Source organism: Tachysurus vachellii, chromosome 15 (assembly GCF_030014155.1).
Source record: "Tachysurus vachellii isolate PV-2020 chromosome 15, HZAU_Pvac_v1, whole genome shotgun sequence".
Classification (NCBI taxonomy): Eukaryota; Metazoa; Chordata; class Actinopteri; order Siluriformes; family Bagridae; genus Tachysurus; species Tachysurus vachellii.
Window position 1 is genome coordinate 5,523,150 of NC_083474.1, and position 26,935 is coordinate 5,550,084.

A 26,935-nucleotide genomic window follows, 5' to 3' on the forward strand; every position below is an offset into this window, starting at 1 on the left:
CAAAATAACCACTCTTTTGTGGAAAACACTGTGATCAAAATTAGATTAGAAAAAGGTTAAAAGAAGGTCAGAACCAAAATGTGTGAGCATTAAAGCTGTCAAATTTGTAGATACTTTTGCATTGTATCTGTCAATTCTCTGTCAATTTGACTTTCTGTGGTTAAATGCCATTGTGTCTACACGGGATGACTGCAGTTGGAGATAAAGGGTCTATATTCAGTTTAAGTTTTAGTCTCTGAAGTACGCGGACACAGTTGGACTGTACCTTCCACATAATCACCCTGTTCAGTTGTTCCATGAGGCCGAGACCTGAAACTGAGTTACCAGCTTTCAGTTATCACTGCACTCCACCAGGCTCATGCTTTAAGACAAAGAGAGACAGTGTGTAAATCAAAGAGAAAATCCTCCTGTACTACAACAGAATCACTATGCTTTTGTGGATGATTGGTGTCTGCCCACATGCCAACACACACCCATCATCATCTATTACATAAAAAACAGTTCAACTGGCATAAGAAGGTCATGAAAACCAAGTGGGATTTCAGTTCTCTTCATTTCATGTCTTTTTGGCACAATAACTGGACTTGTTTCTAATGAATACTCGGTTTATATTAATAACACTTTATTCATGATGTGTTGTACATAAGACCTTACGATAAAAATCAACAAATGTAACAGTCATTGGCTGCAGTGGATTAAAAAGTGAAGCCCAGTGTTTCAGTCTAATGACTAATGACTTGTAATAGCACATTATTGACCGTTCTGCATGCTGAGCATATAGTGGCCTCTCTTACTGGCCTAAATTGAGTTGTCCCTGAAAAACAGTCAAAGGTTTATTGATAAGCATCATGCTGTGTGTTGGTCTGCTTAATAACCTACCAGCAAATTCCTGCTTCTCCAAATGGTGTGTGTGTGTGTGTGTGTGTGTGTGTGTGTGTGTGTGTGTGTGTGTGTGTGTGTGTGTGTGTGACTGAACAAGGGCAAGTCAATGATTCAGTCATAAAAACAGAGGATCAGTAATCAGATTCATTATGTAATGCGTTAATGCTTTCTGCACAAAATAGTACAAGTCACAAAAGTCTTAAAATATCTGGACTGGTTTAAATGTCATGTTATTGCCTGTATACGTTTGTCTTACAGCTGCAGTAGCATTTACCAGCCAGCAGTGTGATTTCTTCATCTATTTTAAGATGACAGATAATTTGTTCTATTTTTATTCCACAATATCTCAAGCCACACAGAGGAAAATGAGAACATCAGCAGGGACACCAAGACTTTTTGCTTTACTTTATAACTCAGAGGGTTGCAGTAAACAAGCCTCAATCAGGCATGTTTGCTTCAGTCGGAATTATCCAGTACATACAATATATAGCATAATGCTGACTGTGGTGTTGTGTTATATAAAGTTTAAAGATTCTCCCAATCACAAAAGTGTAACTGTTATGTAATGGAGAACAAACTGGTTTGTTTTCAGACTTTGACAAGCCTACCAGCATCTCTACTGTATTATTGACCAATGATTCAACATATTCACTCAGTGAGTGATGCATTGAAGTAGAAATACAAAGCAGTGATGATCACCTGAGGAAAACACCTACTCAGTCATTCTGTGACTTCAAGCAGCTCTGAGACTTAACATTCCCAGAAGGCATGGGAAAGGGCACAATCGATCATAAAGACAGAAACAGAATTAAAGGGACCTGCTATACATGTTGCACTTTTTACTATATACTAGAAGGAAGCAGATTTTTTTGACAGCCGTGTTAAAAATCCTTTCCGGTATATTTCAAGACGCATTCGCATCTTGACCTCAACCAGAACACTACGCAGGCCAGGCATTGAAGAACCACCACATTAAAAAAGCACCCTTTAACAGTATAATAGTTTAATATGAATCTCAGCCTTTTCAGTCTGTCATCATAGTGGTATACTGGGAGCCTTCTCTAATAGAGAAAAACTATTATCCTATTGCAAGGATGGACAGTTTAAGGATTCCCTCCAGAGGGACAGCTGAAGAACGCTTTAGGGTTCAAGATTTTGTTCTTATTAGAGTTTCTAAATACAGACTATTGTAAATCAGTCTACAATAACACAATAATGGAGTTCATCTATGGAGATACATTAAAATTGTTATTCCAAGGTGTGACCTTCACACAGGTAAATATTATATTAAAGACAAAAAATAATACATCCCCTTGTATATAGACATGTATATTATCATTAGGTTCAGTATCACTGCAGACACCACTTCCCATGACACAATGGGGTCTACAAACATGGCAATGCTGGACTCCACTTAAAGCTACACAACTGCACTCCGACGCTCACAATCACCAGACTTATGATTGTACATCGACTGTTTTCAATTGCCACATACTCACAGTTCACCTTTAAAAAAAAACACACAGCTATGTTGCAAAACATATATTCAGTTTCCTTATATTTCATTTTCTGTGTGTTCACGTATTTATCCGATTCTGATCGTTCCTATTCTGACATACTGTTTGCTGCTCAGTTGACCTGTACCTGGTCCTAGCTATGAGATTGTCTAATGTTTCGGACTGCCTACAACTGTTGAATAAACCCAGTTTTAATTGTACTTGCCTCCTCTTCAGTGCTGTGCTTGAGGATTAGGAGAACTTCAATCTACTAAAGTCCTCCTGAAAAAAGTCCTAACAGCACAAGTGTTATGATTTGCCAGTTTGCTTGGCTAAGCTCTTATTATGCCTGTCTGGGTAAAAGCAGAGCATATGTACTTATATTGGTAAACCGACAGCTCTGCAAAATATTGATTACAACGGCTTATCCGTTATGTAACAGAATTGAGCCCCCATCTTCCACAGTCATTTATGGTTCATGAAGCTAGAGCTATGTACATGAAGCTGGAGCTTCACGTCTGACGGCAATAAGTCTCAGAAATTGGTTGTATGTCAAAAATGGAGTACAATATATTACACAATAATATGCAGCAGATGAACATCTACTTTCCTGGCACAGATAGTTTCATTTTAAAGTTTCCAAACTAACCAAGAAGCCACGTTACATCAATGCACACTTCATATAATGAGCCAATGTAGAATGGTTTCATGGCTAAGTTTATATACTATTTGAGGAAAGGTTTCGGGCCTATTAGTTTGGACATACAACAAAGACAAAGACAGAGAGATTCTGAAAATAAAAGTGGGACAGTCTGTCTATCTTCTATCTATTCTGACCATTTCAAGTTACACACTTAAGAATAAATAATATGATAATGACTATTCTTAATTAGAAATACCAGCAGATTGCACCAATGTTAGGTAACAGGACCTCAAAAATGACATTACTGTCAGTGGACATGTCTAAAAATGATCAAAAGATCTCTGTGCTGCAATAAAACGTAATCAAAAGACACTGCTGTCAGTTGGCGTGACCATAAAAGACATCTCAAAGAGACAAGAGAGTGTCACCCAAATGAGGATGGGTTCTCTTCTGAGCCTGGTTCCTCTCAAGGTTTCTTCCTCTTATCATCTCAGAGAGTTTTTTCCTTGCTGCCGTCGCCTCTGGCTTGTTCATTAGGGATAGGGATAGATATATATTATCTTAAATTTTAAGTTAATCTTTTTTAAAATTAATTTTAAACTTTAATTGTATATATTCGCTTATTTATTTTTATTCTTATTTTTTCTTCTTCTTCTTATTATTATATATTTATTTATTTTTCTCTCTCTTCTGTTTCCAGGCTTCTGTAAAGCTGCTTTTAAACAATGGGAAATTGTTAAAAGCGCTATACAAATAAATCGAATCGAATTGAATCGAATTGAACTGAAAGTTACAAAATGACAGGATTGTATCCCTTAAAATGTGTTTTGTCAGTGGAAAAAGATTTGGAGATTTGGAGATGTGAGATAATGTGAGATTTTTTTTTAAGTCTTGGTGTGCAAAGAAACAATAAACTGTCAATAAACTTTGAGCATAAACATAAGAATGGTTTTGAAAATAAAAATGTTTTCTCAGCCCTGTCAGTGTTTTCAACAACAAACCTAACTACAGGGGGTCTGAAAAGTCAGGAACCAATGGGAAGGAAGTATTTTATTTCAAATATTTTGGACAAAATCCATGGATGCTATTAATTGTAAACTATGAAACTATAGTAAACTATTAACAGCATCCATGGTCACCATTACACTCCATGCAATCTCACAAATATACAGAAGATTGTCTAATAAAATTTACTTTTGTAAACTGTTATACAGCCTTTAAATAAGATACAAGTACAATAATCTGAGTAAAAGTGGAGGAACACACATTAAAACACTAATGAAAATGGCCTTCTGAGAATCAGGAGGATTGGCGAGTATAGTCGGAGCGGATGTCAGCCCTCACTGTATCCACGGCGCACATCAGACCAATGGTTGTGGTGTGGAACTTAAGCAGCCAGATGGATTGTATCAATGCTTTACAAACTGACAAATATGTCATATCAAATAGTCCCCAGATGTGCTTGTCAGGATGAGCACTTGACGGGTTTCCTCTGGCTCTTTCTCTCCATGCTCCTCTGACCTTTTCTTTTAATTTCACTTTATTTCTCTCATACAGAGGACCTCCATTGCTGCCTGTGAAGCAGTGCTCAGCAGACTGCAAATCAATGTGACCTTTCAAATGTACCGCTTTCTATAATAGAAAGCAGGTCTGCTTTGTGCACTGAATACTTCAAGACCTCTCTGCCATGGATTTTTTTGGGCCAGTTGTACATCCTGATTAAATCGATAAGAACAAGTGAGAAACACTTTATGCTCTATAGTTTCAGAAAATAGTGTTGAATTCATGATACACACAACAAAGAACCAAACTATGTTGCTGTTTATCTAAAACTACTGGAACTTACAGCCTTTATTGTTTCTCAGTCAAGCAAAGGAAAGTGCTGGCAAGAGTGGCCTATTTTCATATCTGAAATAAAAATCAACACAGGCACTCCTCTGTCCCCCATTTCATTAAGTTCATAGCATCATCTCCTAGCGCTCTGCTGATAGCACACTAAAGACAGCACACATTGCCATCCGACACATGCAAATTTATACCTCTTCATCTGCAGTCCATCTCATGGACAGATGGAGAGTAGGCTACATCACTGCTGTGTATGTGAGGCTGAAGGCTCAGTTCAGCACCTTGGCAATCACTATCTGATTCCTGCTTTTCCAGAAACAGACATATTTGTATCTTTAATTCTTTTTCCTTCTGGGTACAAAATGAATTGTCAGAAACAAGGCAAATGTACAGTATACAGTGCCTGAAGTGTACAAAATCCAAAAGGAAACTCCTTATCAATTGCTCATACCTTTTTTCAATATGACTTTTTTTTATTCATTCATCTTTAGTAACTGTTTTTTTTCTGGTCAGGATTGTGGGGGATCTTGGAGGAAAACTTAGCACAACATGGGAATACATCCCTTAAGTGATGCCAATAAATTACAGCAGATCAAGTACAAACACACACACACTGTGTGGACATGCAGAAGCAGTAGATAAATTTTGTTTTTGTGTACATCTTTAACTGCATACATTATGTACATCTGGAATGAAAAATAACATCAACTAGATGGCACAAAATCTACATTGGTCATAAATTTTCCTAAAGTTGATCTGGAAAGGTGGAAAGGCCATGTCTTTCCACCTTTGTTGTGTTTATTGTCATGGGATGTGTCTTAAATTGAATACTTAAATGTGTCTATGACTCTAGAAATTCCGGGTACATTTCAGTAGGTCTGAGGGCTACATGAAATAACTGAAAAAACTGGTTAGTGTTAATAATCAATAATGGTCTAGATTAGAATGCCATTTAAGATACAATGCTTGGTTAGTCAGTAATGGTCAGTTGCGGACCCACACTATTTGTGATGGTTTTTGTTCATTTCTGAGTAGCGATGGTCCAAAAGACAACAGGTTATATGAGTTCTTATATAAGTGTAGTTAAAAGCAAGTCTAATTAAGCTTTTAAAGTCATTCAACCTGCCATGTTTGTGAATGTAGGGAGAGAACACAGATTAAACCCGCAACAACTTGGAGAGGTTTACTCCAACATTCCCACACAGACAAAACACACACAAAAACATTCATTCATTCATTCATTCATTCATTCATTCATTCATTTTCTACCGCTTATCCGAACTACCTCGGGTCACGGGGAGCCTGTGCCTATCTCAGGCGTTATCGGGCATCAAGGCAGGATACACCCTGGACGGAGTGCCAACCCATCACAGGGCACACACACACACACACTCATTCACTCACGCAATCACACACTAGGGGCAATTTTCCAGAGATGCCAATCAACCTACCATGCATGTCTTTGGACCGGGGGAGGAAACCGGAGTACCCGGAGGAAACCCCCGAGGCACGGGGAGAACATGCAAACTCCACACACACAAGGCGGAGGCGGGAATCGAACCCCCAACCCTGGAGGTGTGAGGCGAACGTGCTAACCACTAAGTCACCGTGCCCCCCCACACAAAAACATAATGTAGAGAATTTAAAGAATCTAGTGAATTTATTTTCAATTAATTTTTAAGGTAGTTTAAAAATGGCCTGGCCCAAGCTAACAGAATCTCAAATAATCACTCTTGAAAAAAAAGAAAACATTTCAAAATGCAAAACATGCTGAACCTGAAGGATAAGCTTCCATAATAGCAAGATTTGTTCCCATGTTTGCTGATGAATGTAGACTGCATGATTAGATAAAATCATGAGAATGACATAAGGGAAGCCATATTCAAAAATGAACTATTCAATTCCAAATTGGTTGCTATTAACTGTGACGATGAAGAGATCAATCTACAGTAGTGAAAGCCAAGAAGCAATGGCATAAGCTAACTTTGTAAATAAGGATAAAAAATTATTGTTTTTTTTTTATATTCAATTCAATTCAATTTATTTGTATAGTACTTGACATTGTCTCAAAGAAGCTTTACAGAAGCATAGAAACAGAATAAAAGCTCTAAAGTTTAAAATTAAGTTACTATTCATCTCTAACATCTATCCCTAATGAGCCTGAAGTGACGGTGGAAAAGAAAAACTCCCTGAGATGATATGAGGAAGAAACCTTGACAGGAACCTCGTCCTCATTTGGGTGACACGGGACAATAAATAATGTAAATGTTAACAATGTCATTTCTACAACAGTTTATAGTTGAGTGGAATTAAGCAACCAGGAGCTCCTGAGGTACTAATTTACAGTCTCTCACAGAAGTGAGTACACCTCTCACATTTTTGTAAATATTGTATTCTATCTTTTCATGTGACAACACTGAAGAAATGACACTGTGCTACAATATAAAGTAGTTAGTGTACAGCTTGTATAACAGTGTAAATTTGCTGTCCCCTCAAAATAACTCAACACACAGCCATTAATGTCTAAACCACTGGCCACAAAAGTAAGTATACCCCTAAGTGTAAATGTCCAAATTGGGCCAAATTAGCCATTTTCTCTCCCCGGTGTCATGTGACTCGTTAGAATGGGGCACATTTGGTGTTATCGCTCTCACTCTCTCTGAGAATCTGAAAAAAGAATTGTTGCTCTACATACAGTAAAGATGGCGTAGGCTACTGTATAAGAAGAAGATTGCCAAGACCCTGAAACTAAGCTGCAGCACAATGGCCAAGACCATACAATGGTTTAACAGGACAGGTTTCACTCAGAACAGGCCTCCCCATGGTCCACCACAGAAGGAGAGTGCACGTGGTCAGCGTCATGACTAGAGGTTGTGTTTGGGAAATAGAATATGTGAATTCAATATGTAAATGCTGCACACCGCACACTGCACCAAATTGGTCTGTATGGCTGTCATCCCAGAAGGAAGCATCTTCTAAAGATGATGCACAAGAAAGCCAGAAAACAGTTTGCTGAAGACAAGCAGACTAAGGACCTGGATTACTGAAACTTGTCCTAAGGTCTGATGAGACCAAGATAAACTTATTTGGTTCAGAAGGTGTCGTGTGTGTGGCAGCAACCAGGTGAGGAGTACAAAGACAAGTGTGTCTTGCCTACAGTCAAGCATGGTGGTGGGAGTGTCATGGTCTGGCACTGCATGAGTTCTGCTGGCACTGGGGAGCTACAGTTCATTGAGGGAACCATGAATGCCAACATGTACTGTTTGGACATTTCCACTTAGGGCTGCACTCACTTTTGTGGCCAGCCATTTAGATATTAATGGCTGTGTGTTGAGTTATTTTGAGGGGACAGCAAGCTTACACTGTTATCAGAGATGGGGGACTCGAGTCATATGACTTGACTCGAGTCAGACTTAAGTCGCAAATTTGAGACTTGCTTGACAAATATTAAAAAAAGACTCGACTTGACTTTGACTTGACATTCATGACTTGAGACTTACTTGTGACTTGAGTTAAATGACTCGAAATAACTTGTTTTTTTGGTTTTTTTTTTATCTGTTTTTGAACGCACGCAAGAACGTAATCTAACCACGTGACGCAGCAGGCAAGCAGAGCAGCGGCGGAGCCAGGGAGGTGTCCAGGGTGACATCTGATTGGCCACCCCTGACATCTGATTGGCCACACCAGGTGCCACCCCGAATTTTTATTTGATAGCATTGGAAGTTTGGTGCTGATTGACATCTCATTTGACCTATCAAAAGAAGTCTTCGTTTGACACTTGGTCGCGGCGCCGCTTAACATTTCAAATCCATCAATCAATGACAAGAAAGAGTTGAGAGGTAGAGAAGAATACTGTAACATCAGATTTCGGTAAGTTTTGAGATTAAACATCAGGATTTAGTTTTCCAGAAAAATATTCCGAAAGTTACGTCGATATATAAATTGACGTTAGACGCTATTAACAGAATAATCAGACAAGAGAGATCGGTTCGTTCCCCAGTTTAGCCATAATATACATAATATACATAATATACCTAAAGTTGCCCTGGCCACCCCCTGGCCACCCCCTGGCCACCCCTTGTATAAAACTCTAGTTCCGTCACCGAAGCAGAGGGAGAGCGCTCACTAACTAATAAACTTTAACAGTCGTGACAAAACATGGAAGGCGCTGCAATAATTAACCAAAAATAATTGCGTTCGGGTACCGGGATTTTGTGATGGACAGAACTCCCTGCAGTTTTGGGCTGTGAACAGACACACCCTCCCCTCTGTGTTCAAGGTAGCAGTAAGATTTATGGCCATCCCTGCATCAAGTGCACCTGATGAACGTGTATTCAGCCATGGTGGGGTGATAATGCAACCACATCGTTCACAATTGAGTGACAAAGTTCTATCAAATTAAATTTTTTGCAAGTGCAATGTAGTGTAAATGGTTGGTCACTGTTTATGTGGAAATGTCAGCTGTTTTGCAATAGCACTTATAATTGGTCTTCAGTGTTAGGCTTTGAGTGAAAAGCGTATGGATCGTTTATGGGGATGCACATATATATATATATATATATATATATATATATATATATATATATATATATATATATATATATATATATATATATATATATATAAGATATAAGATATATAAGATATATATATATATATAAGAAAAAACCTAAATATAAAAATAAAAAACCTCAGAGTTGCAAGCACAGCCATACATTCAATTTAAAGAGATAGTTCACTCAAAAATGAAAATTCTTTCATCATTTTCTCACCCTCATGATGTTACGAAACCAGAGCCGAACAGCCCTATACGCTCACTAAGCAAGTTGCATAGGGCCCCGCAAATTACGCAAGACCCCGCCTCCCACTGCCTCATTTTACAGCGCGTGTTAATGTTTACTGTGTAGATAACAATATGAAGCGGAGCTATCCATTTGGCCATGAAAAGAGAAAAAAGAAACAAAATGAGAGTGAAATGTGAGAACAGCAATCAGGTAAACTTGTGTTCTCTTCAGGTTTGATGTCAGCAAGAGAAAATAACAGTAAAGTTAAGTTGATGTGATTCTGTCTCTAGTCTTTATCTGACTAGCTAAATTAGTGTCCAGTGTATCTCTTGGCCTGTCTTGGCCATTCGCGTAAATAAACGCCCAACTAGGCCAACGGTGTTTATAAACGGCAGCTCGATAACCGCGCCGCGCGTGAACATGCGTTCATATGCGCGTGCAATCGTACACGAAATGACACGTGCTCAAAATCCCCAAATCCAAAGCTGTGTTCTATTTCTTTATATATATATATTTAAAGAAATTGAACATTAGCACATGAATATTAACATTATCTTAACATGATTATCTTAAATAAGCAGAAAACAAATTGTTATTAAAATTGTTATATTTTATTATTTCCTGCTTATTTAAGATAATGTTAATATTCGCTTTAAATTCAATTGCTAATATTCAACTCAAAGTTCTATTTAAAATATTCCATTCAATAAAGATTTGTTTATACCTCATTCTGTATTGTTTTACTCTTTGACCGAGAGATGGAGCAAACTTTTTTAAAAGAAGGGAGGTTTGTAGTGGGAGCAGTGGGGTGACAAGTGTGAATGTGTGGCAAATGGTTTACATGGCTCATGGGTCAGGTAGGAGGGCCCCATAGCAGAATTTTGCTTAGGGCCCCAGGGAGGTCAGGATCGGCACTGTACTTCCTGATGCGACCCTCCCATTTGATCCGGGCTTGGGACCAGCACTGAGAGTTAACTCTTCAGTGGCTGGATAAGGTTCCTGCCCGGGAACTGAACAAAACTGTGTTTTCCTCATAAAGGGAGCTGTTACCTGGATCAAGAGTTGTCGAGCTGGCACAAATAATCCTTTAATAATCCAGTCAACAACTAAGGTTAATATTAGCTATGTAGTCTAAATGTGTAATATTTCACATCTATCGATCTCTCTGTAGTGCACGTTTTGCATACATAACGCTCATTCTGTATATTGCTGCCTTGAACACATGGTGGGTGTCTCTGAATTTCCTTAAGGGGTGTTTTTCTTTCTTAACAGAAAACTGCATCAGCACTACCCTGACAAAATCGAATTCTAAGCCTTGCATTAAACTTATTTAGCAGTAGAAATATTGTTTGCTAAATGTTTCTTTAAAGAAAGAAAATTCCCGTGCTCCTGTTCTTTTGGTTTTTTAAAAGGTAAACATCTAACAGTTGGATGTTGTTTTCATACTGATCCAGCTTCACAGCATTTAGTAAGACTCATCTGATATGATTGTCTGAAGTGGATTAGACCATATTAAATAAGGCAGCAGCAGTCTGCATCGTTAGCCAGTTTCTGCAATGACGTTTTACATTCATATTCAGGGCATGTTTTACAAAGATTTTTTTTCATTCTAGCCTTTTTTTTCCAACGCCCCCATAGCACAATTAGCCCTCTGCTGTCATGAGCTGGAGAGTGAGGTGTCAGTCACTGCATGTCGGTGTATGCCCACTGAGACTGCAGTCTTTACAGAGAAGGTGAGTCACTGCATCCTTCAGCCATTTTAATAGTCCAAACTGCAGACATGTCTTATCCAACATACTGACACCAGAAAATCACAAACACAAGCATACTGCTATGCCATGATGCCATGTCACAGTGTTCGGTTGTAACCCAACAGATGCCAATGCAGTCGTATAATATTGAATATATATATATATATATATATATATATATATATATATATATATATATACACACATATAAAGGCTGAAAGGCTGCAGTGTTAGCATTTACCATCACCATGTTGCTCTTGTCAATGGTTTGAAGGCTGTTAAGCAAAAGCTTGGATGATGGAAATCATAAGGGATTTCAAACTTCATTAACTTTCAAACTTAGGCTATGAAAGACAGCAAAAAATGCAACTGTGTCATTGGCAACCTGAACACTTGAACATGAAAGGTTCTATTCAAGCCGAATTCTCACTCATTCACTCACTCACTCATTTTCTACCGCTTATCTGAACTACCTCAGGTCACGTGGGGGGCCTGTGCCTATCTCAGGCGTCATCGGGCATCAAGGCAGGATACACCCTGGATGGAGTGCCAACCTATCGCAGGGCACACACACACACTCTCATTCACTCACGCAATCACACACAACGGACAATTTTCCAGAGATTCCAATCAACCTACCATGCATGTCTTTGGACCGGGGGGAGGAAACCGGAGTACCCGGAGGAAACCGAGGCACGGGGAGAACATGCAAACTCCACACACAAGGTGGAGGCGGGAATCGAACTCCCAACCCTAGAGGTGTGAGGCGGACGTGCTAACCACTAAGCCACCGTGCCCCCCAGCTCAAGCCGAATTCATTATTTAAATTAACTGGTCACAGTCCAAGAACAGAATGGAGATTGCAGGGATCATAATTTTGCAGCATAAGGAGTCTCTGTATTCCAAAGAACAAATTACTAAGTCAGGCATTTTTTTATTATATGTTTACTTTGGAAAACTAGTAAAGTTTTCTGGCACTTGGATGAACAGAACACAAACAAGGCATATGTTCCAGTGATTATCTCTCCTGAAAAATAATAAAAGAAATGAATGGTAGGCCTGTTTGTTCTTCAGCTTCTCCTCATAAAAAAAACCTCAATGTGATGTTTCAAATCTCATATCCGCAAGCTGATTTTAGAATCAGGATCAGTGAGAAGGATTTACATAACCTTAGCATTTCCCCAACAGTTACAAAGTGGAGTTTTTATGTAATGTAACATTTATTGGTTTAAAAAATGATGAACGGAAGGAAGCTCTGTGCAAGAGAATGAGCATGAATAATGTATAAAGCATTATTTACTGTATGAGAATCTCATGTGAAGAATGAAGAATGAAGAATCCAAGGGTGTCTTTTTAGGATGTCTTAAGCTACAATGTCATGGACATCGTCTTTAACTATTTAATTAATCCTGGGAAACCATTGTAGAAGCAGAGAAAGGTTAGTATCTTTACTGCTCTTATAACACCTTTATTACACAATGTTTTTCTTATCAATACATCTTGACAATGCGATGAATTATTATGCCTCCGGGACAATAATATTTAAAATATTATATTAAAATAATAATAATAATAATAATAATAATAACAATAATAATGATAATAATAATAATAATAATAATAATAATAATAATAATAATAATAATAATATAATTATTATTATTATTATTATTATTATTGTTTGTTTGTTTGCTTGTTTGTTTTATATAAATAATAAAATATTAGGAAAATAATATTTGAAATTATATTAGGTTTAATCACAAAAATTAAGAATTATTTTGAGGTAAGATACTAAATGACTACAGAGACCTCAGTTGCATTCATTCAGTAAATTTCCTTGATTTTTCTGATTTTCAGTAACAAGAGGGTAAGGAGGTACATTGAGGTTTTTCTATTCCTATCCACAGATTCCAGAGATCTGACCTGGAGAGCTCCTCACCCTTTCATGAAGAGTAAGCTCAGGTACCCCACTGAGATTCCAGCTAGTTAGGCTATGCCTCTTAGTGCCATCTGTTTTAATGGTGTTCTCACTATCATCAACCACAAGTAGGGTTTCTAAGTGGTAGGCCCTTCACCCAGGGAAGCCTGCTGTATGTATGTATGTATGTATCACCAATCAGAGAGTGCATGTGACAGAAAACAGAAAAAAATCAGCAACAACAACCTAAAACACAGACAATGGCTAGGCTAGACAAAGGACAATGAATTCTAGATTTTCCAGAGTCACTCCACCCCTGGACTACCCTATGAACAGAGCACTGGTCATTATCCCAAAGTGGTAACTTTATGACCCGGTAAATGTTTACTATAAAAATGCATTGGCCGATCTCACACCTATATGTTGTTGACAGACTGGAACCTGATGTGGCCTTGGGCTGTTTCAATTTCAGTGTGTTTTGTGTTTGGAAATGTACTTCTTCTTATCACACTTGCAAGGAGTGGTTATATGAGTTCTGTAGCCTTCATGAGCTTGAAGATTTTCTTCTGACCTCTTTAATCAAGGTGTTTCTGCCCATAGAAACGCTGTTAATGGGATGTGTTTTTTTATTTTTGCCCCTTACTTGATAAACACAGACTGTTCTGCATGAAAGTCCCCAGAGATTAGCAGTTACTGAAATATTCAAAACATCCCTTCTGGCACCAACAACCTCATGCAACAATGAAAGTCACTGCAATCACATTTTCCCCTTTTTGATTTTTATTTATTAAAAGTTCAGCTCTGTCACTGCATGGCATGTTACCTATATCAACCACAACTAATAAAGGCCAGATCATATATGTTGTGAGGGTTTTTTTTTTTAATAAAACTGCTTAATAAATACAGGTATATAAAATCTTTCTACATCATCCAAAATATTCAATATCTTCAACACGGTTATTGTTGCCAGTGGTAATTAAAAATTATAAATAGGCCTAAATCAAAATAAGCCTGGAAGACGTGTTCTCTACAGTTGAATTTCTCCCAAGAAACTAATGCTGTTTCCTCAGAATCATAATATTAGACATAATATTAGAAGATTTGATTATATTAAAAAAATTATATATGCATTAATCATCTTTTGGAAATTAGATTAAAGTTTGCATTTAACACTTAAAGGCTTATAGGTATAATGATCCACATACATGTTATTCTGGACAAAATTATGTACATATGACTAGGTTTGGGGGGGCACGGTGGCTTAGTGGTTAGCACGTTCGCCTCACACCTCCAGGGTTGGGGGTTCCGATTCCCGCCTCCGCCTTGTGTGTGTGGAGTTTGCATGTTCTCCCCGTGCCTCGGGGGTTTCCTCCGGGTACTCCGGTTTCCTCCCCCGGTCCAAAGACATGCATGGTAGGTTGATTGGCATCTCTGGAAAATTGTCCGTAGTGTGTGATTGCGTGAGTGAATGAGAGTGTGTGTGTGTGTGTGCCCTGCGATGGGTTGGCACTCCGTCCAGGGTGTATCCTGCCTTGATGCCCGATGCCGCCTGAGATAGGCACAGGCTCCCCGTGACCCGAGGTAGTTTGGATAAGCGGTAGAAAATGAGTGAGTGAGAGAAAGTGACTAGCCAGACAGGCAGAGCAGTGTAGATGGGAAGACATGTCTCCCCCTCCCTCACTCTCTGCACTGGAGACCACAAAGGTTTCTTGAGCCCCCTGCTGTTTTCACTGTAGACATTTGACTGAGGTCACTTCCAACTCTACCACCATTGTCAAGCTTGACAACACTTGTTGTGGTGGTCCTGATCTCGATGAAAAGGCCTACTCAGAGAATATATTAAAAGCCTGGAGCAACCTCTTTCTGAACATCGGAGTTGATAGTGGGTTTGAGTACAAGCAGAAGAGGAAATACCACCTGCTCAATCAGCAGGACCCCGTAGATAAAGTGGACAGTTTCTGATACCTTGGTGTTTACATCACACAGGAAATGCCATGGTCCTGTCACATTAACAACCTGGTGAAGACAACCTGTTAGCATCTTTACCACCTTAGAGATTTAAGGTGTTAAAACACTTTTACACCTGCAAAATGGACCAAGGCTTGGGAGATAGTGAAGTCTGAACTATCGACTCTAAGTTAACGAATGCTCTCCTGCTCCTTGAAGGCAAACACAGTGAACAATGAAGATGAGTGAGCTACTGTATAACAGCACGCATACAAATCTTAATTTACATATTAAAATGATTATATTTGTAATTACTCTTTGTACATCAGCAGCACTGCTATTTTTTGTATCTCCTTGCATACACAATATAGCATCTTTTATTTTATATCAGTATATCAGGACCCAAAGGTATGGGGAGAACTGTAAGAATCATATCATCCTCTTTTTCCTCCGATGAAATGCCTTGAACGGTTCACTTCAAATGCGCTGGCCTTTCAGCCTTTCATGTCTGCTGTCATCAGTTCCAAACATCCTGCACTGAGACAGAGCTTTAAAGAGAGTCTTGGCTTCAAACAAGTTTAAAGCCAAAGATCAAACCACTGTGTCTCTTTCAGTCAACACTTTACTACCAGTCATCAGTTCCTACTGAGGCAAGATAATACGATGGCTAGGGAACAATGATAATTCCAGATATTAAGAAAGCATGAGTCATAAAATACCAACATGAATGAGGTGTTGAGACAGATCTTTAAACACCCATATCAGAAAAAATTGATCCTACAAGATTAAAAGATCCAAGGACATTTGTTTGGTATCACCAGTTCAAACAAAATGAAAATAATAATAATATATAGCTTGAATTTAAATATACATAATAAAAGAATATACAAAATTAAAAAATGCTACACTCAGTAGTGACTCATGTTCACCTACATATAATAGTCCTCTCCTGCCTTAAATGCACTACCATCCTCCCTGTGCCTAAGAAACCCAAAATTGCAGGGATAAATGACTACAAACCTGTTGCCCTGATGTCTGCAGTCATGAAGTCCTTTAATTGACTGATGCTGACCCATCTAAAGAACATCACTGGATCCTTGCCGGACCCTCTTTAGTTTGATTATCAGGCAAACAGATTAGTTGATGATGCAGTCAACATGAGCCTGAATTATATGCTGCACCACCTTGAAAGACCAGGATCCTGTTTGTGTACTTTAGCTAAGGGCACCTCAGTCATGGCCGGTCCGAGACTCGAACCCACAACCTTAGGGTTAGGAGTCAGACTCTCTAACCATTAGGCTACAACTTCAGCATGTCACGTGTCTGCCCAGCTTTTGTTTACTCCTCCCCATCTCTACACACCTGTTCTCTATTGTTAATCGCCTTGTCTATTTAACCGAATCATCGGCAATGTAACGTCACCTTCGCCTACACCTAACGTGTACCTTCGTCCTTTGTCCTGTTTAGTTTTCTTCTTTTTTCCTGTTTTATGTCTTATTATTTATTAAACCCTACTCATTTGAAGCTATACTGCATATAGGTCTGTGTTCCTCCTCCCGGTGTGACACACTGGTGCACCACAGGGCTGTATTCTTTCTCCACTACTCTTCTCTCTATACACAAATGTCTGCATTTCAATGAAAGTTTGCAGATAACACCTTGGTCATTGGCCTCATCCAGGATGGCGATGAATCTGCATACAGAGGAGATGTTGAACAGCTGGCTGTCTGGTGTAGTCAAAACAACCTTCATTTTAATATGCTAAAAACTATGGAGATGATAATGGAGTCATTCTGACTTGACTTGACTTGATCTCCATGAAAGTATGAGTTGCTACTGCCATTAAGTATTTTACATGTAAACCTAATGACATTCACGTTTCCATTTCATTATCTGTTTTAGGCAACTGAATCAAAGTCAGAATCGATATTTTTTAAACGGTAAATCACAATCAATATAGCACAAGCTTATTCAACAGTAAACAAGGTGAAAGGTGAACTTGTTGTACGTGATATACTCATTCCAGCACCATACCAACTACCATATTAGCAATGATGTCATGGTAGAAGAAGGGCTGACTCGGTAATTATAATTTTACCTAATATAATGTTCAATATGTGTAGGCACAGGTTACAAGTTTACTGGTCAAAGATGAGAAATGTAAAGTAAAATTTCTTTTTAAATAAAATTCAGGGGGGCACGGTGGCTTAGTGGTTAGCACGTTCGCCTCACACCTCCAGGGTCGGGGTTCGATTCCCGCCTCCACCTTGTGTGTGTGGAGTTTGCATGTTCTCGCCGTGCCTAGGGGGTTTCCTCCCCCGGTCCAAATACATGCATGGTAGGTTGATTGAAAAATGGAAAATAGTCCGTAGTGTGTGAGTGAACGAGAGTGTGTGTGCCCTGCGATGGGTTGGCACTAAATCCAGGGTGTATCCTGCCTTGATGCCCGATGACGCCTGAGATAAGCACAGGCTCCCCGTGACCCGAGATAGTTTGGATAAGAGGTAGAAGATGAATGAATGAATGAATAAATAAAATTCATTTAGGAAACATGATTGTCTTAACTTAACTTTAGCTAAAAAAAAAACACTCCCCTATTGAAAATCAGGTAGAATAATAAACAACCGGGAAACAGTTTTTTATCTTGACCTTGGTCTAAGTATGTTAATGTGAGAAGGAGTAGTATCACACTAACCATCTGTTCCTATTTTGTCTCAATCTATTTGCCAATTTCTCATCAGTCATTCTGCTTACATGTCTACTAGCTACAGGAAACATCCCTGCACAGTGCAGCCTTAGCCAAACAATCTATTTTACAACATTCACTCTTATCAGCAGTATTAAAAATGCTGACAAATCTATATTGTTTAGTTGAAGCCAGCTGCCAAATGGAGTGATTGGATCCTACAAAGACATGTATAAATGATCAAAGGTGGTGTCTGATGCCATATTATACTTTGGCCCCATTCTAATAAAACAAGCTATGGCTGCTGAAATGCTAGATTTCTTTGTGGGACTCTGAAAACATTGTGGAGTTTTTAGAGAATTCGAGTAGTTTTGAAGTCTAGCCTTTCAGGGTTGGAAGGTATCCATAAGGTGCAGCACAGCTCCTTAAGGAGGGCAGGCAGTAGAACAACAGGCTAGCTGCCTCGAGTCATCACTCAGATTCCAACATATTAAAATGTGCCTGTTCCCGAAGCCAAATAAAAATGTACAAATACGCAAAGTTTTTTTTAGTACAACTGTTAACATAAAATTAGATACCAAATGAACAGATATCAACTTTGATCTGAAACTAAACTTGCCATTTAGAAATGAAATGTGGATTAGATCTAATAAAGCTCTCCTGAATTTACTGTCACCGGAGGGGCATTGCTGTTACCTATATCAATATTGTATAGGCATTTAACAAAAATCTCAAATATGAAGTTCTTTATATTAGCATACTGCACATAGCCACAAAAAATAAGCTTGTTTATTTGTTTCCTCTAAGTAGCATTTAAAGACCCCAACAGGGCCATATTCTAAATTTCTATATACTGTAGGTTTAATGACTTTTCAAACATAACTGTTTCTGTAGAAACTGTTCATTTTAATAATCCAGAGAGAACAACATTTTTGTCCATTCTAGAATCAAGACCCACACATATGGTGTTAAATTGGATTAAATGTTGAAAACATTACCCCAGTCTGTATTTTTAAATCAGTACCACACTGCATCAAACGTACAATCGTATCAGCTTTTATTTTACTGAGTTTGGCTACAAAATGCTTTCACTACATTCTATATAAAAAGAAAAGCATAACAATTCAATGACGATCATACTTACACCTTAAAATAGACCACTCTCAAGATATGGCATAAAGATTGTCAAACTAAATTAGTAGTATTTCAAATTACTTGGAAGGTGAGGATTCTTAAAGGTAGGGGACTCCAATGTTTGAAAGCCAATGTTGACATACTGTATTAAATCACCAAAACAAACACGCCCCTAACCCAAACGGGTCCCACCCCTGTATTGATAGCTCCGCCCACACATACATACGTAACCCAGGCAACTAATGGAAAGAAATGTGTCTTTATCATAGCTGAAGGGAAGAACAATACGATTGCAGATAAACAAACAAGCAAAAATGACACACAAGTATAATCATGCAAAGGACGGCATATATTAGTTCTGTGTAACAAAACAAAACCAACGTTACTCACCTATCGAGAAGGAAAAATTTCCTGAGTCAATAACTCCTGAGCTAAACGCTGTTCCTACACAAAACGCGGTTGTTGCTGCCTCTCTTTCTTTACGATAGAAAAGAGGTGTTATTTGTGTAGTAACAGCGTTTAGCTCAGAAGATAAAAGATGATAAAATAAACCGAGAATATTAAACAAAAATGTGTTGTAAAACTTAAACACTTTGATAACTAAGCATGTAATTAACAGCAGAACCACATCAGTAGATTGATTCAACCCAAAGCCCTTCTAGCCTGCGAACTAAACACATATTACAGACGTTTTTTGTAGTCTTTACCAAAAACATCTTCTTTTGCTAAAAATTTTATAATGGAAGAAAATTAATTAATTTAATCTACCATGCAGCCATGCTAGTATTAATCTAACTTCCACTATAACTTCAACCCAGAGTAACTCCATTTAGATATGGGGGCATGACAAAACTGTTTTTCCAATATGGAAACATTGTCAGGAACCCTCTTGGGCAAAATACTCAAAACTGCCATTTCATGCATATACACAGAGAGTCAGTTTTTCACAGTAAGGTCACAGTTGAGTATCCCCACGTGAGCCTGGCTGGCCTATAAGCAAAGAATCTTTCCCTGATAGTGAAGTGATACTGCCATTCCCAAAGCAACTGCAAAGGTCTAGGTCATCTAATATTGTCCACTGAAGGCTTGCTGCCTGGCTGGCATTGCACCGGACTCCCAATCTTTACCCTACCTGTATTGAACGCCAATATAGCTCCACATCAATATATTTTAAGATGAACAAAAGTGTGGCCCAGTCATCAGGTGCTCATCTGCAGATATAACCCCCAGTCTTGGCTCCAGGGGTGTGAGCAACCCTAATCTGCATAGAGCACAATTACTCTTTCATAGGGTGCTTTAGGATCACTCCTTGTATGTCCTCTCCCATTAGACCTGTTCTCAAAGGATTATACAAATGGGAGACATAAAGCACATAAAGCAGGTTCACTGAAGTACACAGGCACCTTCACCACAACTGGACCTCACTGCACAAAGGTGAAAAAGATAAACTCTCTTAGAAGAGATCTTCAGAGGAACCAGACACCAAAGGGAGTCTGCATTTCTTTCTATATTATCTCACAAACTTAGTCCATGTTCTAGTGAACCAATGTTAGAATGTAATTATTGATATTGAGACTTAAAAGCACTTCTGTAATTTGCTCTGGATAAGAATATCTGCCAAATGCCATAAATAGTGTACTTAAATGTGAATCTACTTTATCAAATCTCTTTTGGAAGGAAGACAAAATGGGAAACAGGATGAAGGTGACATAGACAAAACCTTTTACAGATTATAGATTGCTTTAAGAAGCAAAATAGCGGAGGTCTAGACAGCCATACTCAATACTACTCAATACTGTTACTTATAAAATTGTTATTAAATAAAATTTGTATTAATCTATTTCCAAACACAAGGAAGTCTGAGGTGATGTACTGAAAGGCCATGTCACACTCCTTTTATTGTCCAGCTTGAAAATACAAGTAATTTCCTTTCATTTTGTGTCCAATTTCCTTATCAAAATCCTCTACTGAAACCACCACATCCAAACAATTATCTCATTAGATAGGTCAGGTCTGCTCTTCTGCTATGGGAATAATTCATAAGCCTGCCATGCAGAAGTAACTAAGGGCGGGAGCGGGGGGGTATAGTGTTGGCTCAAGTGGGGGGTAGTGGTTGCTCAAGTGGTTAAGGCTGTTGATTGGAAAATTTGGGGCAATTAAGCAAGGCCCTGAACCCTTCCTGCTCCAGGGGTGCTACATCCTTTGCCCTTGCGCTCCGACCCTTACCTCTGCATTTGGGATATGTGAAGTAAAGAATTCCACTGTGCTGTAATGTATAATTGGTGATAATAAAGGCTTCTATGCTTCATTTCATTTTTGGGCGTCACAATCGGCAAGTAGATACCAGCTTTATAACAAACCATTAAGAGTATCCCACAGAGTATCACAAAAGATTGAGAGTATCCCACAGTATCCTGGTGGGAGAGTATCCCACAAATTTGCCCCGCAAAAACTCATTAGAAATCGTGTGTCGTGTGACTGACACCTGCTGAAAAATATTGTGGTGAGTCACTAATGTTTTGATGATGAAGATTCTCACATAAAGATTGATGATGAGTCTCATGTCCTATAAAAACATCCAAATCAACACAGACACGTTCGCTGGAATTAAACCCTATTGAAATCTGTGATCGGAATTATATTGAGTACGAATCGAAGAATATAAAAGGATTTGAAATGTTCTGCATTCAGGAATGATTCCAGATCCCTCTACAATTGCCTTAGACCTTGTTAGACCTTACAAAATGACTCACAGTTATCCTGAGAATTAATTGTGGATGCAGCAGAATTTGAATTCCTGCTTTTAACCGAAGAAATGCACAATTTGGGAAAACTTTATGTGGTACCAGTAATTCTGGTATTAATTGTGCCGCAGGAATGCTATCAAACCGATCTTGTTGAGTAGCTGCAATGAAGCCATCTGTCAAATAAACATAAATAAATAAACCCATGACAGGCATGTTGTCAGGGATCAGCCCGGACTTCTGGCCATGTGCTTCTGTTATTGTTGTTGTCATGTGTCTGCCCCGCCTTCGTCTGTTCCTCCCTGTCTCCACACCTGTTCCTAATTGTATCTGATTGTTGCCGATGGTTGCCGATGGCAGCGCGAATCATTGGTTGTGTGTGTGGTCACGTCTAGTCATGTTAACCGTTGTTAAGTGTCGTCATTCGTATTGGTTATGTCGCGTATTTTACCGTGTTGTCTTTATTGTTTATTAAACCCCTGTCATTTGAAGCTATCCTGCGTATGGGTCTGTCTCCCTCCTACCCAGACTGTGACACATGTAGAGAGTTTTGAAATGACCACTGTGCTAAATCTTGAGGAATAAAGCCATTTCAGGTACTTCATATAAGCTGATGAAATCTAATATGCCTTCATATAGTGTCTGTAGGAGCAACTGTCGGTCATAAATGGTGAGCTTATTCAATTTCAATTTTCCCGTGCTGTCGTCCTGTACGTCTCTGATTATATAAGTTTGGTTGAAATGCATGTATTATTAATCTAACACACCTTGTGTGAAATGAAGTAAAGATGTGAAATGAAGTAAAGAGAGTATCCCTTTGTCCTTACAGTATGCAAACTCCTAGGTTTAAGAATGTATTGCAGTGAATGCTGATACCGTCCGTAGGGGACAAGGAAATATTTAATCATGAAAATAGACACCGGAAATGGACTTTTTTACATCTTGGAATCTGCCATCTCACCCTGTTCTCACCCTGACCAGAGAACTTATATTGAATGGTAAAGCAGACAGCGCTCAAAGGGATTCACAATTAGTCACTGCGCACTCTACCGCCCATTAACACTAGGACTGGATGAGTCAGATGTCCCTCCAAGGAAGCACAAAGAAGAGAGTCAATCGCTGCACTTAGTCGCAGTGGAAATCACTGTGTTTTGTATGACTTGCTAGTACCTTTTAGCAAAAACACTGAAGGTATTAATTACAAATTATAATGCTGAATTATTATTATTATTATCTTTAAAGGGCTGATTACAATATGTTAAATAAATAATACATTAACACTTAGGAAGACACAGAGATTGCTATCTGCTAGTTTGGAAAACTGCCAATATACTTTTTATAGCTTAAATGTGCAGCCCAAAGCTCACTAGTTTAGTAAGTTTATTTAGAGTTTCGAAAGTGTTTAGATTTTAGTGTGGAATGTGTGGAGGAAGTCATTCTGTTCCTCTACAGGAATGAGGAGCGTAGACATTTGTCAAGTCAAGATCACATCTTTCTGCATAGCACCAAGCTCCAGATCTGGAGCTCCGGTTGAGTACAGTATCTTGCCTCTCTTCTGTATTGTCTGCTATGCCAGCATGCTTCTACTTAACACATCCATAATTTGGCCTAAGAATGCTACACTTTCCGTGCATGAGCAATGGCATGACCTGACACCGATCCCTTTATGCAATGTTTCAATGCAATTTTACAGTATAATAAACAGATATAAGACGATTCAGATATCACATATTTAGCACTTATAGACAATAAGATACAAATAAGATCAGAAGACCTTAAGCAGTATGCAGTAATCAGTGCATACCTGCCAAAATATGCTGTCTATTGTGTTTCCAAGGAAGCCATCCCGTGTTTCAGAGGACAGAAGTTTGGGGCCCAGTATTGTCATGAATTCATCAAAATCCACTTGTCCATCCCCTGCAAAAAAAAAAAAAAAAAAAAGGTAGGTAGCAAACTAATCAGATAGTTATGTAGGCAAGAAAGGAGTTACATACTGGTGTATAAACCAGAAAGGTAAATCTGCAGGTATATAGACAGATAGTCTAATGCCTTATAGGGTTTATACTTACATACTTACAAACATGAATGTGTATATTAACGATCACAAAGACAAGAATGATTTCACAAGTTTTTAAGCATTAGTTTTTTAAAGTTCTTGCCCCAGTTATTATGCTTCTTCGGTGTGTCAGTCTGATGAATCATCACCAGAAAAGACCATAAAGTGGAAAAGAGGTGTTTTTTAAATGTCAGTAAAGCATTCACCTCCTCTAATGCAGACCTGATCGAAGCAAACTTCCGCTGTGTCTGACGTGCCTATTGCATCTTTCCTGGAGGATGAGTCAATTGCACTTAATTTAGTTTCATTCCAGCACTGTACTCAATCTTTCAGGCAAATAGAAGCTCGGTCATTTGACTGCACTGATTGGCTGAACACCATATGCTTTTTGATTCTTACTCTGCTAGGAGTTTACGGAGATCAGTAGATGGGCTGTTAAATGTAGAAGTCATTTAAAAACAGGACTAAAGTTGGCACTGGCCCCACAAGTTCATGGCTGATTCTGGCCATTTCAGTTGTGTTGTTAAATTAGCATTAATACTATGCTCAGGACTAATCTGTATCCTTACAAGTCAGCCATATACAGCACTTAAATTCTATTTATCTGTCTGTTTGATTGTTTACACCCTAATTCATCTATTTATTTACAGACAGTAGTTTTAAAATTATACACACCCCTGTTAAAATTGCAGGTGTTGAAAAAATGAAACCAAGATAAATCATGCCTAACTCCTGATGCAGAGAAACTAGTTCATGCTTTTGTTATCTCTAGATTGGATATTTGTAATGCCTTACTATCTGGTCGTTTCAGTAGATGCTTAAGCAATCTCCCGTCAGTCCAGAATGCAGCTATAGAGTCCTAACTACAACCAAAAGATATGAACACATCATCTATAATATCTACACTCTATTAGCTCACAGTAACATTTTAATTGATTATAAAATGCTACTACTAAACAGTCTCGGGTCACAGTAACTGAGAAAACTTTTGTTTTGTTGCCTCCTTCAGTCAAAAGGTGCAGGCTGTTTGTTGGTACCTCAAGTAGTAAAGGCTACAGCAAGCTCTGCAGTTATAGAACAGCCTTCTAGTTAGTGTTTGGGACTCAGACACAGTCTCAGTGTTTATGTCTGGGCTGAAAACACATTTATTTGGTCAAGCTTTTTGAGAATGAGCAGATCTGGAGGTTTCATGAGCACATAGTTTTTTGATGTCACCCAGAAGAGGTTTCCTCCTTATATTGTTTCCCGGGAGTTTATTCTCACCATTGTTGCCTCTAGCTTGCTCACTGGGTGTTAGGACTCAGCCCGGCCACGTGCATCTGATTACGTTTCTCGTCACGTGTCTGCCCCGCATTCGTCTGCTCCTCCCTGTCGTCACACCTGATCCTTATTGTGTCATTGTCTTTTTGTATTTAACTGTGCCGCGTTGCCTCGTGCAGCGCGGCATCTACTGTGGTTATGTCCTGTTTCTAGTCTGCGTCATGTTTCGTGTTTTCTGTTATTAAACCCTGTTTATTTTAGCTATCCTGGGTTTGGGTCCGCTCTGTTCCGTGTTCATGACACTGGGCTTAAATATAAATGTAAATTTTACAATTTGTCATTTTTATTCTGAATTTTCCATTCCTCTAGCGTTGCAACAATGTACACTGTTAAATGTGCTACACAAATCAAAATCGAACTGAATTAAAATTGAATGTCCGACCTTTTTTCCAACTTTAATGTGATATAGCTACCAATAAAAGTCAAGCATATTTGGCTTCTAATAAGTATTCAGTCTTTTTGGGTTAACTCGGCAGATTTTGATGTTGCAATTTTATTCCACTCTTTCCTGCAAAACGCTTAAGATCTGTCAAATTGTGAAGGGGATCTGTTTCAGTCCCTCTTTCAGTCATGGTTTGAGAGGTTTCAGAAGACACCAGGAAAATCTTACAGAAACTAATTTTTATTTGAGGTGTAAAAGCACTTGTAAAAGCACTGATAACAGATGCTCTTATGATAACTTTAAACATGACTTAAATCTGATCAGTCTGAACCATTTTAAAAAAGATGTGTGAACAGATGCAGCCAGATTATTGTGTATTTTTGTTCTTTTTTTTTTCACCTGAATTGCTATATCACTATTTTTCACTAGTAGCTATATCACAGTGTAGGTAAAAATAAATAAATAAATAAATGTCTGATATGATTTATTATAGTTTCATTACACACGTAATTTTAGACTTGTCTTAGTTTAAGACTTAATTTCAGACTTTTTCCACTTTAATTATTTCTGTTGAATTTATCACTACATAATAATAATAATAATAAAAACTATAAGAAGTAAAAAAATGCATATTTAATAAAGAGAAAGTTTTGCAGCTGAGATTTTAAAGAAGCTGAGTCCTAAAGTTTGAGAGCCATGGCGCCTACAGTATTAAGTGAAGCCTGGTGGTTGTCAGGGTGCAAGAAGAAATGTGTGACTGGAGAAACTCAGGAAACTGAGCAGGAGAAAAAGTAATAAAAAGCAGCTTATATTGATTATGGAAAGACGACAGTAAAAAATGTACCTGATACAAGACAGGGGTGATGTGAGCAGATTGTATTAGTAGTCTAGCAGCTGTGATTTGGTTGTGTTGAATTTAGCTACAGGACCAATAAAAATAGCATTATGTAATGAGTACAAGAGCTTATGAAAGTTCAATCTGATGATTTAGCATGGTTAATGTTTGGTAAAGCACAAGGACATGCTATGAGGTGAGCAAAAGGAAGATTTGGCGAGGGACGTAATGAGGGCTAAAGTGAAAGTTTAGACTTTCGTGATTTGCAGACACACCATCAAGTTCTGAGATATCAGACAGTCTGGATATTTAGAGCAAACTAGCGAAATATTTTTTAAACTCTATACATTTTAAATAAGTTTAAATTTGCAATCATCCCTTAGAATGATTCTACTGAAAAGTAGGGATGTACCGATACCACTTTTTCTCTTCCGATCCGATTCCGATACCAGCGTTTGCCGGTATCGGCCGATACCGATCCGATATCTGTGTTCTTTTCTACCTTTAAAACT

At 38.4% G+C, this 26,935-nt stretch overlaps 1 protein-coding gene across 2 annotated transcripts in view; it reads right to left on the reverse strand.

Moving 5' to 3' along the window:
* caln1 (calneuron 1) overlaps window positions 1-26,935 on the reverse strand; it is a 49,526-nt gene that overhangs the window by 7,833 nt on the left and 14,758 nt on the right. For both annotated transcript variants that reach the window (XM_060888326.1, XM_060888325.1), the window contains exon 4: window positions 23,635-23,747. In XM_060888326.1, coding sequence (XP_060744309.1) covers window positions 23,635-23,747 — 113 coding nt within the window. The remainder of the gene's footprint in view (window positions 1-23,634; window positions 23,748-26,935) is intronic.